The 21,883-nt window shown below is 40.7% G+C and overlaps 1 protein-coding gene across 1 annotated transcript in view; it reads left to right on the top strand.

Annotated features, from left to right (window-relative positions):
• Positions 1-99: 99 nt before the first annotated feature.
• The window catches only part of LOC309568449 (galectin-3-binding protein B-like), a gene marked incomplete at both ends in the record, with an annotated part of 41,451 nt that continues 19,667 nt past the window's right edge, over positions 100-21,883 (top strand). The window contains 3 exons of the mRNA XM_082274119.1: positions 100-151; positions 1,101-1,406; positions 2,758-2,843. Of these exons, the coding sequence (XP_082130245.1) occupies positions 100-151; positions 1,101-1,406; positions 2,758-2,843 (444 nt within the window). The remainder of the gene's footprint in view (positions 152-1,100; positions 1,407-2,757; positions 2,844-21,883) is intronic.

Raw genomic sequence — 21,883 nt, 5'->3', positions numbered from 1 at the left:
TTCCAGGTATTAAACTTAAATGTGACAATAGGAAGAAAAAGAGAGCTGCACTAATACTACGAAGAGGGAACAAAAATCACAGTTCCGTATGAAACCAAGATGTGCATATTTAAAGTTACTTTTGCATTTTGGGCTCTCTTCCATGCTCTTGGTAAGCTTTAACCTAAAATCTGTTTCATGCAAATTTACAAAAATCTATCATCTATCTATCCAATAAATGAAATACATAAAAACCCTTGCCTAAAATTAATGTCATACAAAATGTTTTGTTTGGTAATAATTTATAGTGAGAGGTTTATGTGCAATATGTAGATTCTTGGTAAGCTCAGAATTTGTGTGCTATCTGTGTTATAAGTGTTATAATCTAATAGGGATATTTATACAGCTGCCGTTGGGTAGGGGGATTACAAAAAATGGGTGCAGAATATTTGCTTTTTTAATAAAGTGATTGTTGTATTTTTGAATCAAAAGGACCCCTGTACTCTTTTGTAGAGTGGGACGTGCAATCAAAATCAAGCAAGTGCGATTTTTCATTAGTGCCTGTCAGTGATACATTCAGACATTTGTCGGTTGGATGAAAGGTTTTAGGGTTCATTCAGACTGATAGGCTGCGATGATCACACGGTCGCTGCTGTGTGCTGGGAGAAACAGTGCCAATGCCTTGGTCCCACCAATCACACAACTTTATTAAAATGTCATAAACGACATAAATTTGTGAAACACATCAGACCAAAATGAGGGACATCTGAGGAGGAAAGGGAGGCAACCGACATGGTTCTATATGAGGGACAGTTGGATTCTATGCTCGTAGGGATAAGCGGGGTGATGCAAAATTAATTTGTGGCAAAACTTTGAAGAAAGGGCTTGTTTTTTTGGCAAAAGAACAGGTCCAGGATAGTTGAAAGTAGCTTCTGAAACCATCAGGAGCGATTTAACGCCCAGTGAACCACGATAAACCACCTTAATTTTGCCTTCCTCATTGATCCCAAGGCATACGTAAGTAGGATGACATTTTAAATCTCATGATTTATAACAAACTTTCAGAAAACTTTATTGGCTACCTAAATTTACATTATAAAAACATGTTATTTTTGTTGCAGAAGCAACTGTTCGTCTTGTTGGGCCAAACCCATGCGAGGGACGTTTAGAGATTTTCTATGGCAATGCTTGGGGTACAGTTTGCTCAGGAATGTGGGATATAAGTGATGCACAGGTAGTGTGCAGGCAACTTGGCTGTGGCACACCAACTGAAGTATCCGTCAATGGCAAATATGGACAAGGCCCTCCGTACAGTGGACTGACTTACTTCCAATGTACTGGGACTGAGAGTGACCTACTGAACTGTCCTTATACCATTCTGCAACATTCTCATTTATACTCATCTGACTCTGGAGTCAAGTGTTCAGGTAAGGAACTACTGGGTACAAATTTAATATTAATTTGTACTGCTGTTAGCACGTTACCCCTAGAGGCCATAGAGGAGTATTTCAAGCCATAGTAATTTACCTTAGACTCAGCTTCAGTATGGGTTGATGACACCTTCAGGCTGGAGGCCACACTACACTCCAGAACCCCAAACACCTGTAGAAGGACTGCGTCTTCTCCTTAGCCAGCGACATGGTCTATTCCTACCTGTCCCAACATTTCAAAAGTCATTTTTAGAACGTGGCACTAAGCACTTAGTTGACTCTACCAGCTTGTCTCTTGACACTGTAACTTTAATTATATTGTGCCCTTAGGCACAGAGGGAAGGCACTATACTTCACTTTGTAAGGCCTTACAAAGGGAAGTATAGTGGTTGTGGAAGTATTGTGGTTCCCAGGCCTGGTCTCTAGGAGAATCCTGTACCACAGGGGGCTCTAAGATGGGGACCTTGCCACTATGTGAGGTGCATGAGCGTGTCACCAGCCATTGCCACTGCTTCCTCTGTCAGCTGGCAGCTTCTCCTTGTTGTTACACTCTTCACACACCACTTGCTGCACACTCTTTACTTCTTCATAACCATAAAGGGTAACTGTAATGTTCTCTCCTTGTTCATAACCCAGAGGGTTACCTATGGCTTTAACTCACTATTCCGCAGTTCTTTTGAATACACAATGACTACATGTTACTGTAATATTCTACTTCCCTACCTCGAGTAATTGACACAATGCAACTTCTTCTGCAGACAAGTACTCAGATTACTGAATCTATTTGGAAATACAATTGAGGTAGTACATTTCCCAGAATAGTTCCTTCACATGCATAACTGTACTGTACATTACATTTGCTGTGCAGTGATTAGGCTGTACTTTTTCCTAGTGGTGCTGCTAATACCTGAAGAATAGGAAAGTCCATACAATGTCCATTCACATGGTTGCCCAAGTGCATGTCCCAATTATGGGGAATGCTGCTAAAATAATGATTTACATAGTACACAGGTCCACACTGTACAGCTCCCACACTGGACTGCACCACAAGGCCAGGCTTTCAAATATTGTTTAGCCACATTTTACTATGTTTTTCACAATGGCCATATGCTAAGTAAGAAAAGTCAATAAAAGTGTAAAAGCAAAGTGTAAGGGCCGGTTCACATCTATGTGGTGATTTGTTTGGTGTGTTGTATTTTAAATGTCCTTTACATGTGTCTTAGGCATGCTACCATTGAACCTATAGAGCACGTGAAACACATCCAAAAACACATGCACCTAAAACACATGTAAAAAGCTCCTTATGTGTCTTTTGCTGACAATTAAGATCATTTTATTCATATTCAAGGGTCACGGAAAATTTGGCAGATTCAAATTCATGTTTCATCAAACTTTTCTTTGGATGGCATAAACAACACTGTAGAGGAAAAAGCGGTAAGCAGCTGAAACAAAATCTTTGTAAGGTCATGAAGAAGAATAGTAAGCAGGGGGTATAAATATGTGTGATGGGGTGCCATAGTGATACCAATAGTAGATCTTCTACAGGGGCATTACTGGATCCTGGCACCCAGGGCACATGCCCCATGTTTTCTACTGAGGGCCCTGGGTCTCCTTTTAGTGGACACAGTTTATTTGCATTATACAGTTTTGGAACATTGTTTAAAGTATCTAATTTATTTCATTCCATCTGTTATTTATTATGCCATTATAATATTGTGAAAGTTTTTACACCAGTTTGTTTAGTTAAAGCGGAGTTCCACCCTGGATTTGTTTTTTTTTTTTTTAATACCCCCGGGACAGTCAGGGCTAGTGCATTCCACAATGGCTAGCCTCTGATCTGTCCCGGGTTGCACTTACCTGCAAGACGAAATACTTACCTTGCAAACGTCTTGTCCAGCGCTGCCATCTCAGATGTGGGCAGCTTGAAGCCAGCGCGTCCTCTTCGGCGTCTTCTTCCGCCTTCTGTGGTCCCACGATGCTCTGCGCCGGCCCCGACGTCAGTTCCGGGTCGCGCGCGTCATCCCTCCACAGCTTCTGGGCATGCCCAGAAGCTGTTTAGAAGGGGATGACGCGCGCGACCCGGAACTGACGTCGGGGCCGGTGCAGGCGCAATGATTCCTGGGAGCTATGACGTCCAGCTCCCAGGAATCATTGCAGAGCCAGGAAGTGACGACGGGCCGCGGCCGAGGAAGGAGGAAGAAGGAAGTAAGGTAAGTATATTTTCTTCGCTACGAGGTAAGTAAAAAAAAAAAAAATATGCGATTATCCATTTCTTTTTCAGGTGACCCGGAGCGAGAAGATGGAGGTAAGTATAAAAATAGGGTGGAACTCCACTTTAAAAGGATTAGGGCTGCATGCACACTAGGGTTTTTCATAAACTCAAAAAAAGCTAGAAAAAAATGCTGGATGGAAAATGCTGATAATAGCATTTTTATGCCAGCTTTTATTAGCATTTTAGTAGCTTTTAGGAGCAGTTCGGTGCCTTAGCATTTTATTAGCATTTTTGCAGTACATTAAGAAAGAAAAACAAAAAAGCTTAAAAAAAGCTGTTTTTAGCAGAATTTTAGTAGCATTTACAGTAGAATGTTACCAGAGGTGAAAAAATATGTTTTTCCACGCTAGGATATAAGTAGCAGGCTGCAGCCTACCTCACATATCAACCCAAAGGAGTAAGCAAGCAAAAAATATAAAGGGATGAATAGGTGGCGCTGCCTGGGGGACAAATTAAAGTATATCAAAGCAGTAGGTGAAAATATGTGAAAATGCAGACTCCTAATAAACCTCTAATGAAAGTGCATGAGGTCTTAACAATTACAGCACAAATAAATATAGTGTTCATGTGCAAAAAGTGCATATATAAACCCCAAAAAATGTGTCAAATAAAAGTGCCAAATGAGTGACAATATATGTGAAAAAATTATTCCACATGAAAAATGTGCAAAGTAAAAAAAATATTTCAATCAATAAAGAAGTCCATAACTCAAATAAAAATCCACCAGAAGAAGAAATAGATAAATAAAAAACTAAAAGACGAAGTGCCAGTGATTTTTCAATCTTCAGTGATAAACCGTGACTGTGGATACACTCGTGCTCCCCCTCTTTCCCGGAATCACACTCACTAGAGAGAAGAACCCCTACAGGGGTAATGAGCATCGATCACAGACTGTATATGGCTTCTCCTATATGTGCCCAGTAGTAAAGACCTCTAATACATGGACCACAAACGCCAATCTCTTAAGTACTCACTCTCAATTACCACAGGTATGCAGAAATTGAAACAAATGTCTCATAGTGTAAATCAGTTCGGAAATAGATTTTTTTATTCTGAACAACAATAAAATATACTGATGACGTCACATTGACGAAACGTGTAGAGAGTCATTACGCCATTTCCGCTTGTGCACTCCTGGTTCGTGGCATGTACGGCGTTCCAAAACCAGTGTTGTTTTTACCAGCTTATTTTTCCTCATTTGTTTGTGAGTATATTTTATTGAGTGCGGTTCTGGGAGAGAAGGGGAGCACGAGTGTATCTATGTAACGCTCATGCGTTTTTTGTTAGTGAATGGATTTGCAGCTGCAGAATTATTACACTCAGTAGTCATGTAGAGAATGTGTTGAACAACATATCCAACTCTCAGGACTTCATCAATGTGTACAGCCTGTTATGCAAATATACATACACTCAATATGATGTTCCTGGAGTGATAGAATGTATATGATAGAATAGAGGTGAGAGACAGGCAATAGAATGGTGAGCACTTAGTAGTAGTATTCAGGAGAGTGGTAGGTGATGATAGTATGCAGATAGGTTTTAGCAATCATGTATAGTAACAGGTGGTAGGGGACAGCAGATGAAGTATGCAAGAGAGAGTAACCTAGTGCAATGATAGGTGATGGTAGCCCCAAGAGCTAGCAATCTATGCAGATGATAGAAATAGCTTAGATAGTAATAGTCCCTTTAGTATGCAGTAGTAGATAGTGAAAGTTAGGTTGAGGAAGGAATCCCCTGCGGGGTACTTATCACTAGATGGGTTAGTAGTAGCAAGGTCCAAGAGTAATGGAGTAATCCGGTAGTGAGATACTGGATAGGTAGCGAGGTTCCGGTCTTGTTCAGGCAAGGGGAATAGCTTGAAGCTCCGGCAGCATTGGACAAGACAAGGCAACATGCGGTTTGAACGAGCAATGAGTGAGAGAAAGCCGGCGATTGAAATAGCCGCTCATAGCGGCGCCCGGCGATGACGTCATTGCCCTTAAAGGTGTATGCGTTCCATTTAGATAGCAAGATGGGACGCAATATTAAGAGAGAAATGTGGAAATAAGGGTACCAGAGGTACCAGAACATTACAGTACCCCCCCCCTTAAGGCCGGCTCCGGAAGGCCTCTAGAACTGGTTTTTCCGGGTATTTCGAGTGGAAATTGCGAATCAGTCTAGGGGCATGTATATCGGAGGTATCCAGCCAGGTGTCGTCTTGGGGCCCATAGTTCTTCCATCGTACTAGATATTGGAGTCTTCTTCTATGGATACGAGAATCCAGAATCTCCTTTATCTCAAATTCTTCTCCGCCTTCAACTTGTACAGGAGGTGGAGGTGAGATGGTAGGCCTTATTCCTTGGTTAGGAACATGGGGCTTTAGTAGAGACACATGGAAGATGGGATGTATCTTGAGGTCTGTTGGTAATGTGAGTTGTACTGCAGCTTTTCCAATAAGCTTCTTTATTGGGAAAGGTCCCAGGAATAAAGGTCCAAGTTTTTTACTAGGGATCTTTAATCTCAAATTTTTTGTAGAAAGCCAAACAAGATCCCCAATGGCATATTGGGGAGAGGGTTTTCTACGAAGGTCGTTGTACCTCTTTTGTTGGCTATGGGCATGTGAGATGGTGGTGTTGAGTAAACCCAGGGAATCCTTTATTTGGGTAAGATAATCAGAGGCCACTGGATTACTTGATGGCAAGATACGTGGTGGAAGAAGTGTGGGATGAAACCCATAGTTTAAGTAGAATGGACTTTGTTTAGTAGTGCTGTGGGTCGCGTTGTTATAGGCGAATTCCGCCAGCGGGAGGAGGTCCACCCAATCGTCCTGTAGATATGAAGTATAGCAACGTAGATATTGCTCAATGCACTGGTTGACTCTTTCTGTCTGTCCGTTGGTCTGAGGGTGGTAAGGAGAAGTAAGTTTTCGCTCTATTCGTAGAATCTGACATAGAGTTTGCCAAAACTTTGAGATAAACTGTGAACCACGGTCAGACAGAAGTGTTTTTGGAATACCATGTAAAGACATGTTTCACAAGTAATTCCGCTGTTTGCTTGGATGAAGGTAGTCTTCGGATAGGAATGAAATGTGCCATCTTGGTCAGATGGTCCACTGACACTAAAATGATGTTGAATCCTTTGGAAGGTGGTAGTTCTACTATAAAGTCTAAGGACACCACTTCCCATGGAACCTGGGGTATTGGTAAACTACAAAGTAGACCCGATGGTTTTGTAGTGTCAATTTTGGACCTTGCACAGATGTCACAAGATGAAACGAACTTTTGTACGGTCGTCTTCATGTCAGGCCACCAAAATTGCCTAGTAAGTAAATTGAATGTTTTAGTCATACCCATATGTCTTGCCATAGGTACATCATGCGACAATTCCAAGATCTTGGTTCGCATAGTAGGGGGTATGTATAGTTTATCGTTGTAATAGAGGAAGCCTTCTGCATCAGCATTTAGTTGTGGTGGAGGTGAATCCAGTCCTATGCTGTGCAAAATCTCTTCCTTCAGAGAACGGACAACACCGACAATACGTTCATAGGGTATTATAGGAACTGAGGGAACCTCGGCGTAGCTATCTTCGGTTAATCATGAAAGCGCATCCGCTTTTTTATTTTTGTCTGCAGGTGTATAGGTCACTAGAAAATTAAATCTCAAAAAGAATAATGACCATCGTACCTGCCAGTGGGAAAGAGTTCTATTAGTCTGAAGGTATTGAAGGTTTTTGTGATCTGTGTATATAAGGATTGGCAATCGAGTACCCTCAAGTAGGTGTCGCCAATTCTCTAATGCCAGTTTTATGGCTAGTAACTCTTTTTCACCCACTGGGTAATTCACCTCGGGGCTGCTTAGTGACTTTGAGAAGAAAGCAACTGGGTGAAGTGGTGAAGTGTTTGTTGGTCGTTGTGAGAGAACTGCTCCTACTGCCATATTTGACGCATCTACCTCCAAAATATATTGAAGGGATGGGTCTGGATGGCGTAGTATGGGAGCAGAAGTAGGGGGCTCAGAAGTAGAGTCAGTCAGGAGGGAGCAGAGGACTGAAGGCAGCTGTAGTGTCAGCAGCGACAGTAGGTCCACAATGTCAATTGGCAGGTCTGTGCGGGAGAACCTCAGACCAAACAGGAATAAACATAACCGCCAATTGCGCTTAACTTCCTTAAAACTAAGAGGGGTATATGCTAATGCCAGGAGCCTAGCTAATAAAATGGATGAGTTGGAAATGTTAGTACATGAGGAGGACATAGACCTTGTGGGAATAACAGAGACTTGGTTCGACCCCTCACATGACTGGCTGGCCAATATCCAAGGGTATTCGGTGTACCGGAAGGACAGGGTAGGAAAAAGAGGGGGAGGGGTATGTCTCTACGTCAAGAACAATATAAAGGTGACAGAAAGGAGTGACATTACGGATGGGATGAGCATGGATTTAGAATCTGTGTGGGTTGAACTCCATAGGGAAAGAGAAAAGGGGAAAGTAATTGTGGGGGTTTGCTATAGGCCACCTAACCAAGGGGAGGAGGTAGAGCTGGAATTTTTAGCACTAATGGGTAAAGTGGCAAAATTGGGATCAGTCATCGTATTGGGGGACTTCAATTACCCCGACATTGACTGGGAAGAGGGGACTGCACACTCACAGAAGGCCCGCCTATTCACGGAAACCTTACTGGATAATTACATGTCACAGTTGGTGGATTCCCCTACCAGAGAAAACGCAGTCCTGGATCTATTGCTCACTAATGACCCAGACATAATCTCGGAGGTAGGAGTCCAGGACAACCTGGGCTCTAGCAATCACAGGATGATCACATTTAGTGTAAATAACAATATAACAAGACAAGTGGGGAACATAAGAACTCTAAACTTCAGAAGGGCAAACTTTCCAAAATTGTACTCAATGATGGAAAGGGTAAACTGGGACCAAACCCTGGGATCCCTGACCACAGAGGAAAAATGGGAATGCTTTAGGAACATATTAGGCAAAGGCATCTTGCAGTGCATTCCTATGGGAAATAAATTTAGAAGAGACAAAGCCAAACCTGGCTGGCTAAACTGTAGAGTCAAAAAACTTATTAGGGGGAAAAAATTGGCCTTCAAGAAGTATAAATCAGAGGTCACAGTATCGGCTTTCGAGCAATACAAGGAGGCAAATAAGAAAAGTAAACATGAAATCAAGATGGCTAAAATCAACTTTGAGAGACAAATAGCAGAGGATAGTAAAAAAAACCCAAAGAAATTCTTTAAATATATCAACAGCAAAAAAACTAAGGCAGAGCATATTGCACACATAATTAACAATGATGGGAGGATGGTTACAGAGGACACTGAAAAAGCAACCGTGCTAAATGCTTTTTTCTCGTCAGTCTTTACACAGGAAAAGGAAGGGTACACTGACCATGACTGTATGGTTAGTAGTAATAAACAGGACTTGCCACCATGGCTAACAGAGGGGGAAATCAGGGAAAGGCTGGATAAACTTAACACAAACAAATCACCAGGACCGGATGGCATACATCCGAGAGTACTCAAGGAACTCAGTAAAGTTATATCGAGACCACTGTTCCTGATCTTTGCTGACAGTATTAGGACAGGAGATGTACCAGGGGATTGGAAGAAAGCTAGCGTGATTCCAATATTCAAAAAGGGCCAGAGGCATATCCCGGGAAATTATAGGCCTGTCAGTTTGACATCAGTAGTATGTAAACTTCTGGAGGGGATGATAAGGGACTATATCGTAGAGTTTGCTAAGGACAACAACATCATCAGCAGTAATCAGCACGGGTTTACAAATGGGCGTTCTTGTCAAACCAATCTCCTAACATTCTACGAGGAGGTGAGCTGTGAGCTAGATAGGGGGAGACCAGTGGATGTGGTGTACTTGGATTTCGCTAAGGCGTTTGATACAGTTCCCCACAAGCGCTTAATTTATAAAATAAGGTCTGCAGGTATCGATAGCAGGGTTTGCTCTTGGATACGGAACTGGCTAAAAAGGCGTGTCCAAAGGGTAGTAATAAACAGCGCATACTCAGACTGGTCTGAGGTGGTAAGCGGGGTCCCCCAAGGCTCAGTCTTGGGACCAACCTTGTTCAATTTATTCATAAACAACATTGAGGCCGGGATCAGTAGTTCAATATCAGTTTTTGCAGATGACACAAAATTGGGCAGGGCAATAACTTCACAACATGAAGCAGATATCCTACAGAATGACCTGGACAAAATAACAGAGTGGGCAACGACATGGCAAATGAGGTTTAACGTGGAGAAGTGTAAGGTTTTGCACTTGGGGACTAAAAACATAAAAACACAATACACGTTAGGAGGGGAGCCCTTGGGGGAATCAAAAATGGAGAAGGATCTGGGAGTCTTGGTTGATGATAGATTAGGAAACAGCATGCAGTGTCAAGCGGCAGCTTCCAAAGCCAACAGAATATTAGCATGCATAAAGAAAGGGATGCATTCCAGAGATAAGACTATAATCCTTCCACTTTATAAAACTCTGGTCCGACCGCATCTGGAGTATTCCGTCCAGTTCTGGTCGCCAGTCCTCAGGAGGGATGTGTTGGAGCTGGAGAGAGTCCAGAGAAGGGCAACTAAACTAATTAGGGGATTGGAGGACCTTGACTATGAAGAGCGTCTACAATCGCTTGATTTATTCTCCCTGGAGAAGAGACGTCTGAGGGGGGACATGATAGCAATTTATAAATATCTTAATGGGGATCCCAGCTTAGAAAAAAAGCTGTTCATTCGAAGGGATTGCATGAGGACTCGAGGGCATACAATGCGATTAGAGGAGAAGCGTTTTAACCTCAGGCAACGCGGGGGGTTCTTTACTGTTAGGGCAACAAGATTGTGGAATTCTCTACCACAAGAGGTGGTTTCTGCGGGTAGTATGGTGGCTTTCAAAAGACTCTTAGACTTACATCTCAAGGATCAGAACATTCAGGGGTATGGGAGATGATTACAGCCACACATACCTACACAGGTTGAACTAGATGGACTATTGTCTTTATTCAACCTCACCTACTATGTAACTATGTAACTATGGGCCTGATTCATAGTACGGCGAATTGGCGTTTCGGCGTGATTTTGCGAAGCGGCGATTATTTAAGTCTGAAATTGGCATTCAAAGAACGGCGGGCGGAAAATAGCGCCTAGTGTGAGATTCATTAAGATGCAATATGGTCAGAGCGCGACTTAAAACCACGCCAGCTAAAAGCTCGACTAAAGTTTAGCCAAATTTTCCCCTGTACCCCCAAAAATCCCAAATCACTGTGGAAGGTGTGGAAGTCAATTTGGAGATGACTTGCGTTTAAAAAATCTCAAAAACTGACTTAGAAAGAGAGATATCTGCGAAAGTGTGGAAAGGTTAAACAGCTCCTCCAGCCGCGAGCTGCGAACTCGCGAATGTGCGCATGCGCAACGTCAAATTGGCTCAAAAAATTTCGCCAGCGCGATTTTGGGTCAATTTTTTTTTGAATACCGCTTGCAAATCCGCTGTCTCGCCCATAGAAAATGGCAAAAACCGGCGGAATTGGAAAAACATGCACACTTCCAACAAGGGATCCTTTAGTAAACACCATCACATTCCATACACCTTTCCTGCTAACTCCGAAATCATAGCAGTCAAATCTACAGTGTTTATATAGAACCTCCACATTCTCTGAAAAAACCCACAAAATATTACATTGGGGAATTGGTCGTCAGATAGAAAAAAAATAGATGTAAAACATATTTCAAAGAAAGATTATTAGCATTTCACACATATCAAGGAAATGTCACAATTTTGACAATATTTTATGTGTTTCCAAAGAATGTTTTTAGAAATATATTGCAAATACTACCTTTTCTTCCATATGGGTATGGCCAAGTGTTACCATTTTACTACACATTTAACTGAAGGTATATATATATATATCCCTTATACTTGGCTAATTAGCAAAGTATGCCCAACAAACAAATAGAGCTTTAGCTCACAATATTGCTACATATTGACTTTATGGGGCATCTTTTGTATTTTGTTCATGTCTTTGGATTAAAAGTTTGCTGATACACATGCCTTTTTCAAACATGAACAAAATTAATGATGTCAACATTTGGAGGATTGGAGATATCCAAGTGTTGCCCATACAGAGGGCACCTTCCGGATTCGAACTTACAAACCTACAGCAGGAAGGCAGACTCCCTAATCATTGTGCTATTTCTCAGTGAGCGTTGGGTGTTTTCCTCATGCCGTCAAAATGCTCACATGGGAACAGGGGCCATTGAACTGAATAGGATTGGATTTTTTGCCTGTTTTGGGAGCTGATCCTTGAGCTGGACAAATCCCCCTCAAACGCCCCCAAACGGGCTACGTTCACATGTACGTGTTTGTGGTCTGTTTTTGGGGCTTTTGTAGGTGATTTCATATAACAATGCCTGCCCAAAAAATGCATGTCAAAACGCCTGGGAAAACGCCAGCCAAAATGCACATAAGAACGCCTGATATAATTGCCACGCCAAATTTAGGGATGTTCATGAGTGATGAGTCAGATTGTTGGCTTACATATCTGGTCAATCGTCACAATCTCACTTCTCAAATCCCAAAAGGTGTGTTTCAATTGTTTCCCTAAATATATATTTCTCTCTCTCTCACGTAATTGTATATATATGTATGTATTCCTGTATCTAAACATTCTAAATAATGACTAGCAAACTTCAAGAGAGAATTTTTTCAATTCACATATACTATACACACCTACATACATTTCTATTCCTCATTTCTATTTCCCTTGTTTTGGCAACTGAGCATGCTCCAAAACACACAGGATACACACAGTTAATTTTTGGACTGGGCGTTACCATTCTGGGTGTGTTTGCTTGGATTATATATAGCTCACTCAGACATCAGGAAAGATTTGACCTACGAAGAGGTCCAATATATTTGTGTGTCACATGTTTTATGGGTAACATTTTTGGCCCTTTGTTATTTATGGAGGTGAGATTTGGCTGTGTTGTGTGTTGACTCTCTGTAAGTATTTATTGCTGTTAACATAATTCTGTCAATCTGCACATGCATCTGTTGATTATGGGCTCTTTGTCGATGTATATGGTCTAAATGTTGTACAAAGGTTGTTTTGGTTTGAAAAATACAAATGTAATAAACAGCATGTTTCCAATTTTTTTTTTAAAATGTCTTCATGTGTCTAAATAAAGTTTTCTGGTGTCCACAAATGTATGTATTTGTATTTCTTTTTCTAAGTTAAATCTGCTTAATGGTTGTGTATGTTCACTATTCGCGAATTCGCGAATATACAAAACCGCGTTCTCACATTTATACATGAAACCGGAAACGAAACTTTTGCTGCGTGCACACGTTTCCGGAAATTGTCCAGGCCCTGTCGTAAGTGTGCATCATGGCTCCTGCACTGTTTACAGACGAAATCGTGGCATTTGTGTGTAAGGTAAGGAGGGGGTGTGAGTGTGCAGGGTGCGGGATGGGGGATGGGGGATGGTGGCAGGGTGGGTCGCTTATCTAGCGGGTGTGCAAGAAACTTTTGGTCTGCTGATCTGCGCATGCACTTTCTGCCTATTAGACGTGATCTAGAAGCTTCCTGTTATAGAAACTTCCTAGATGTGAACCTGTTCCCTATATATATATATATATATATATATATATGTATGTGTGTATATATATATATGTGTATATATATATATGTGTATATATATATATATATATATATATATATATATATATATATTATATGTATATATATATATATATATTATATGTGTATATATATATATAATATGTGTATATATATATATATATATATATATATATATATATTATATGTATATATATATATATATATATTATATGTATATATATATATATATATATATTATATGTATATATATATATATATATATATTATATGTATATATATATATATATATTAATATATATTATATGTATATATATATATATTATATGTGTATATATATATATATATATTATATGTATATATATATATATATATTATATGTATATATATATATATATATTATATGTATATATATGTATATATATATATATATATTATATGTATATATATGTATATATATATATATATATTATATGTATATATATGTATATATATTATATGTATATATATGTATATATATTATATGTATATATATATATATATATATATATATGTATATATATTATATGTATATATATATATATATATATGTATATATATTATATGTATATATATATATTATGTGTATATATATAGATGTATGTATGTGTATCTAAAAAATATATATATTAGACAATATATATACTATGTATATATTATATACAATATATATACATTAGATACATTATAGAATATGTTATATACCATATATTAGTGTATATAATAGGGAACAGGTTCACATCTCTGAACTTTCTATATAGATATAGATAGGCATACCCTGCTTTAAGTACACTCACTTTATATACAATCGTGAGTAAGGACACAGCTTGTTCAGCTTGCCATGACACTGCTCACAAACCATAAGTGACAGGGATAACAAACTTAGGGAGCAACGACAGGGTACCCAGGTACCCAGGACTACACCATATCCATTTTGTGGCTGGCCAGCTTGCCTAGGTAATCTATCATGTCATAGTCCTGGATCCCCTTAACATGCTCCCACATGGTTTGGGAGTAAGGCTATGTCAATGTGGCCAAAATTTACAATGGAGCTGGTGTATTTTCATGCATCGAGAAAAGAAAAAAGGGATTGCTTCACTTTAAGTACATTTTCAGTTTCCATACATGCCCTGGTCCCATTGTGTACTTAAAGTGGGCTATGCCTGTATATAGATAGATTTGATTCGTTTCAACTTTTACACAAAATGAAACCCAATTATCTGTGACAGATTGCTCTGACGCTTTGGAATCTATCTAGATAAAGACAAATGTATTGACCCTTTTCATATATGCAAGATTAGAAACATTATATTCCCTAAATGCATAATGCAAAAAATTATTGCCTTACATACATCCATACACACTGCAAGCTCGGCCCCGTTTGTCTTGTCTGACACTCTTACCATCATAAGCTGGATCTGCACACAGCAGCTAATTGGTTCACCTGAGATGGAATCAGTGATCACAAAAATCTGGAATGGTCATGTCTTCAAAGGATTGCCTTGAACAAATCACCTCTAAAAGAAACACATGAGTGTATAATCACTTGTCTCAATGGATCACATTCCCAACAGACCCATCTCACACTGCCATATGATAATGAATGGGGGTGTCCATTGCAAGTTAAATACACCCCCAGATCCCATTGCTTTGTTAATTGACAGATCTAACTGGAATATGATGGCACTGCTGTGAACCACTATGCCATCAAATTCTGCTGGTGACCTTTAAAAAGGATTATGTGTGATTGTGTGGATAATTATGCCACCTTAAATTTGCATCTCCCACATACCATGTGCAACTCTTGCAGGAATTGTGAATCAAGGATAATTCAGCACAGCTTAATGAACAGACACATTGAGGAGTGTAGGAACACACCGTCAGATTACCCGATCACACTATGGGGTTTTAACTCCTCCATAATTTTGCCACTTTGGAAACCAAGTGCTTACTTTATGTATACTTTTTAGACGGAACTACAATTTCTAGTAGGGTGATATCATTGCATGAGATTTTCCCTCACTTCCTGTCTTAGTGTCACCAAGACAGGAAGTGAGGGGAATATCACTGTGGGGAAATAGCTTGCAATTGTTGCCTTATAATGTCCATAGTATATATAAAAGGAAAGAATTGCTGGCTGTATCCCCACGGGAGATTCCCTCACTTCCTGTCCTGGTGACACCAAGACAGGAAGTGAAGGGAAATCTCCTGCAATGATATAACACTGTTACATGTTCTAGTTATGTAGCAAACTTAAGAATATACAAAGCAAACATCTTTTTTTTTCCATTTTGGCAAAATCATGGATTCATTAAAAAAATATCTTTGTTTGTCCCGTGGCTTGCAGGAAAAACATTTTGCCTTGATTCCACCATCAACACAGACAGGGGAAACCCTCCTGCGGAGCCATTGTGTTCTCCTGGTGCTGCCCCTGCCAGGAAAACACAGTGATTATTGCTAGTGGCTACAAGAGATGCTAGCGATAAGTGTGTGTAAAATCTGACAGACTGGTTGTACGTTGTCCTCCAGGTGATCGACCAATCAACTTGGGTACCTTCAGCCTGGCCATACACAGTTTAAATCTGCATCTCAAATGAAGCAATCCCATTTACATATAACACTCCATAAAGGAGAATTGAGGGGCTTATCAGGTCTGCGTCAAAAATTAACAGCCACACCCAATCAGACAGCTCGTGTTAAAAGGGACCTGAAAAGCAATCTGCATGGCTTGCTTTTCCAAGCATTGGCTAGTTTAGTGAGCCTGGACTAATAACAGTCACTGTAATGCTACCCATACTGCTGTCCTTTTAACATGGTGACAAAAGTTGATACCTATGCTACATGTGTGTAAAGTTACTTGCACCCTGCTAAATGGACAGCAATAAGGTTGTAAATACAGTGACTGCCTGTCCCCCCCTGATGGCGGCCCTGGGTGTGTCATGAAAGGCCAATTGAGAAAATGGCTATATCATGTAGAGGAAATCACCAGTGTGGGGCAACCTATGTCATGGAGGTAGATTTGGACATCGATGTATATGTATCACCAGAAATGGAATTCTTTGTTCTACAATATCTCAAAGACGACCTAGCATGTTATTTGAAGACTGTACTATTTTGGACATACTTGGACTCAAACATACACTGCTCTTTCCACAGCTCCTCCTCCTCTGGGGGTATGATAAAGTTTATACGCATCTTCACCAAAAGCACAAGATGATGTGTCGTCTCCGGATGAGGCTGCAGCGGAGATTTCAGTTCCAGGCTGATATAGTGGATCTGCAGCGGGCCTGGAGTGATGCCAAAAGGCGCTCACCCAGGCTCCTGCTAAAGGCTGTGGAGCAAATCTCCGGTAAGTAAAAATATACATTACATGTGACCAGATAGGTTACAATTTTTTGGGTAGGTGGACATGTGTTTAGCTATGCAACAACACTAATACCAACACCCCCCCCCCCCCCCCCTCCCTCTCGCTCCTACCTTTCCTACCTCCATCAAGTGTCTCTTCACAACCTTTAATACTACTATGTACATTCGTATTTTTTATGTTTTTTTTTTTCTTCTGCTTCTAGCCAAAGCGGACGGACGGCACCCTCTTGTGCTTTTGGTGAAGAAGGGGAGGAGGAGGACGGCCACACTCCAATATGCAGTCAGAGGCAGCGAGCCATTTGAGCAGCTGAAAATTGTGGATCGTAAGTAGAAAATAAAAATGTTAGAAATTTCTAATCTCTAATCACATTTTACAGAGCCCCCTTTACATCGGAGTCTCCAGACTTACTACACTGTAAGAGGGAAGTGTGAAGACTCTGATATAAGGAGAGTTTGGGAACCATTATTTGAGGGGGGAAGCTGGGGACTCTGGTGTAAAAGGGAACTCTGTGTTCCCCAAAGCTCCCCCATACATCTGAGCTTACAGAGACCCTCTTACACTTCCCTTCCTCAGTCCACCACAGTCAAGGGCACAACAAGTCCCACTGCAGAAGGCTACCTGCTTGGACTTGTAATCCTCTCTGTAGGGGAATGAGGAAATACTGCCTGCTATGCTAAGACTTGTAGTGCCCTCTGTTAGGGACTAAGGATTCCTCAGTCCTCAACATTCTAGGGCACTATAAGTCTCAGCATAGTGGGCTGTCATACCTCAGTCCCTCACAGCTCGGGTCAAAAACAACACAGTTAAACATCTAAAGGACAACTCCAAACAAAACTACCAATAATGGACAGAGTCCATATGCTCTATAATGTCAAAGACCCGCTACCACTCACCTTCCACCTCTGGTGCTGTCATTGTGTAGGGCAAAGGGCTCCATCTACACCATGTTTGGCTTTCATGTCAGATAGGCAGGACTTGCTCAGCTCCACTCTCTTCCTTGGCAATTGACTCTGGCGTCATTGTGGATCTTTCCTCCTCTAGAAAACCCCCAGGGGCCCTCTCCTTGTCCCCCAGCCACCCAGGGCCTTCTTCTCCTCCTCCTCCACCAACCATTTTCAGACTCTTCCAACTTCCCTGGGGCTACTCAACCACTTTGCATAGTGGACACAACAAATCTATGACCAGCCTGCAAAATATCAAGTCTGGGCCTGGTTACCTGTATGTTCCGGGTCCAGGGCGGAGCTCTCCTCCCAGAGCAACAACTGATGATAGCAGAGTGAGTTGACCGGCCAGTCACTTCCTACTGGTGCAGGTACACACCTACCGATTCCTCCACATCTTAGGATAACATGATCAGACGGCCAATCCCCAGGCAGAGAAGGAGGAGTAAGTGTCAGCGGACAACAGACACCTGGCAGACGCAGTGAAGGGACTGCAGCACACTGCTGCAACTTTTTGATCCGAGGATTGAAAGCAATCTTTTACTTGGGAGATTTCCCTGACTGCGCCCTTCGAAATGTTGGTGCTCCGCCACTGGCCGCAAGGCCCCTGTAGGTGCGAGGCCTTAGGCGCCCGCTTAATTTGCATGGTGCCCTCCTGTTTTAAAACATGGTCAATGCATCTCATTGGTGTAAGTGCACTTCTATGTTCTGAATTGTAGGGGCATTGAGTATGGTGCTAGCATGATGAGAGGTTACTGCCTATTTGTGTCCATAAATAATATATAATGTTTTTCTTTTATTTTAGAAACCAGTGATCAGGATGTTGCGGCTCAGCCTTCTCAGGCCCCCTGTAAGTAATGTGGATGTGCTGGTGTGTTGTGTATTAGGTCGAACTTGGAGGAATGATTGTTTGTTTTGTTTTCTTTTGTGGTTGATGTAACTTCAGCAAGAGAGGAGCCTCAGGCAGGGCCGAGTCGCCTGGATCCGGGCCAGGAACAAACTGTTGGCCAAGAAGAGGCCAATTGGTCCGACTCGGATGAGGACCTGGGCTCTCCTCAAAGGGGAAGTAAGTATTCTACATGTGTTTGTGTGTTCAATGTGTCCTGGTAAATATAAGGGCTGTAATATATATATTTTGACATTGGGGTTTTGTAGCAGCTGACATTGAGGATGTTTGTTGTGGAGGACTGGGGAAGAGGGGCCACTGCTTACCCAGTCCACTGTAACTACTACCTTCAATGTTTCCAGACTACTTTCTGTGTGCCTTTATCAAATAGCTTTTGTTCAAGGATTGTATTTGTGTCTTTGTGTTTCTAGGAGATACAACGCCATCCCCCCATGAAGGGACACCATCCCCCCATGTAGGGTCTCCCCCATCCTCCCCCACTCCAGGCTCCCCTGAACTAGTCTGTAAGTACCTAAAATTAGATTCTCACATGAATTGTGTGTGCTAGGATGATGTGTATCTAGGATAATCTAAGTTGGAGTCAAAGCAAGTGTAGTTTTGCTATATGTGACAGGAAGGTTGGTCATGAAACACTCTTGCTTAACCTTCATGTTTGAAAGGTGGTTTTGGGGAGCTTTACAGGACATGTTATCTTTTGTAAGTTATCTCAAGCCACCCTATTCTAAATTGGTGTTAGTTTCTCTACATTGGAAATGGTGTGCTTTGTACTTGTAAATTTTTAGGGGACATTGTAATTTAATCATGTCCTGATTTAGTCAACACTGAAAATGTGTGTTTGTCAATCTTTCATAAATACTCTTCCTCGGTAATGTACCACATTCCAGTTCACAATTTGTGTTCTTTTTGTGCAGTTTCTCCAGAGCCAGCCACGCCATCCACTTCAGGGGCCCCAAAAAAACCTGATGATGGTAAGTTGTGTGCTTTTCCAGTAATGTGTCTACTTAGTAAGTGGAGAAATGCTAACTGTGTATGTCCCCGCTCAGGCTTCAAGTTGTTCTAAAGGCAGCGGGTTCTTTATGTGAATGCATTCTATGCATTAGTATTCCAAGTGATAGGTGTGCATATTCCCCCTAAGACTTACTGGGACCATTTTTTACGGTCCAAATGTTTGCACTAATACTTGTCTGGAACAGACTCCCCCTCCTCCTTAACTGAGGTGACAGCATGCCAATATTGCCTCCTGATGCTGTCACTCCTAATCATTGAGACCATTGGAAGGGAGGGGGGCAAGGCTGGCTCACAGCCTAGTGCCTGAACAGGCACAGGGTGCTTGGCTTCATCTCATGTGCCTCCATAGCAAGCTGCCTGCTGTGGGGTCAAACAACAGGAGGGAGGTGCCTAGAGGTGTGTACAGGGGCCATGTAAAAAGGAGGATTGTTATTTCTCTTGTCCCCAAAAACATAGAGAGTGTAAGTCTAACCTGATTAGTTTTCCGCAGCCCTCCCAAAATGATATGTTTCCAACACTTAGAACAGGCAGGGCTGAGGCACCAAAAACATCAGAAAAACACAATCAGCACAAAAGCAGGGAGTACGTATCCTTAACGCTACAAGCTTCACCCAGAAGAATGACGCTTGCACTGTACAAATCTGCATCACCACCATATCAATGTCTAAATAAAACTTTCAGGGAAATGTGGAGGGGTAATGAGTGGGTGTTAGAGCGTTTTCATGACTGCGTAACCTACAGTTAGCGTGAGTCCATTTGTTGATAAACTTTTTCTTCTCTCTTAACACAGCTGGGATGGCGGAAAGGAGATCAGGGGAGCAGACACATCTGCTCCGTCCAGAACTGGCCCTCAAAATTCCTAAGGGTGAGTCTCTACTATGTGTCAGGTTCAATCTATAGACAGTAAGAGTGAGAGAGAACGCTCCACAGATTCCAATGGTGATAGAGATAAATGTGTGCACATGTATCGTGTTGACCAATTGAACCCAAAACACCTTACATTCTTCAAAATGATTGCTTGTGTTTACATGCAGAAAAGCATTTTACTTAGCTTTGGTGGAACTGCTACTAACATTCCAAGCCATCTTATGTAACCTTTTGAACAATTTGCTGTGAAAGTTTGAGTTTAAGGTTTACAACAGCAATTTAGCATATTTGCTTCAGAGTGTTGATAAAAGCCAACCAATAGACTCCTAAGCATATTTGTTGAGGCACATTAATTACAATCCTTGTTTGGATCATTTTGCCTAAAACTAATTGTCATGTTTTTTTCTACCCAGGGCACACCCACCTCACCTACGAGGTCCTCCTGGATTATATGAGGTGGTGCGGAGACCGAATTCTATATTTGGAACACCTTTGTGGCGTGGATCCAGACCCTAAGGAGCCATTCGTTAGGAATGTCACACCTTTAAAAAGATCCTAGTATTTTTTTTTTGTGGTTTGTTTACTTATGTTGCACGTTGCAACACAAAGAAATGTCACATTTGTAATTGTTGCCCATTATAAACAAAAATCTAACTAAAAAAATTAAAAACAGTTTAAAAAAAAACCCTTTTTTTGGGACCCAAAAAAAAAAAAAAAAAAAAAAAGCCTTGTTTTTGGCAACCAAAAAAAATATAAAAATTTATAAAAAACCCTTTTTTTGGGGACCCAAAAAAAAAAAAAAAAAAAAAAAAAGCCTTGTTTTTGGCAACCAAAAAAAATATAAAAATTTATAAAAAACCCTTTTTTTGGGGACCCAAAAAAACCAAAAAAAAAAAAAAAAGCCTTGTTTTTGGCAACCAAAAAAAATATAAAAATTTATAAAAAACCCTTTTTTTGGGGACCCAAAAAAAAAATAAAAACAAAAAAAGCCTTGTTTTTGGCAACCAAAAAAAATATAAAAATTTATAAAAAACCCTTTTTTTGGGGACCCAAAAAAAAAATAAAAACAAAAAAAGCCTTGTTTTTGGCAACCAAAAAAAATATAAAAATTTATAAAAAACCCTTTTTTTGGGAACCAAAAAAACCAAAAAAAAAAAAAAAAAGCCTTGTTTTTGGCAACCAAAAAAAAAATGTTTACAAAAAAGCCTTGTTGTTTTTATGGCAACGGACAAAACCACAAATGTTTACAAAAAAGCCTTGTTGTTTTTATGGCAACGGACAAAACCAAAAATGTTTACAAAAAAGCCTTGTTGTTTTTATGGCAACCGACAAAACCACAAATGTTTACAAAAAAGCCTTGTTGTTTTTATGGCAACGGACAAAACCACAAATGTTTACAAAAAAGCCTTGTTGTTTTTATGGCAACGGACAAAACCACAAATGTT

The sequence above is a fragment of the Pelophylax lessonae genome, assembly GCF_965119305.1.
Source record: "Pelophylax lessonae genome assembly, chromosome: 12".
Lineage (NCBI taxonomy): Eukaryota > Metazoa > Chordata > Amphibia > Anura > Ranidae > Pelophylax > Pelophylax lessonae.
This window is presented reverse-complemented; position numbering and strand designations above follow the sequence as displayed.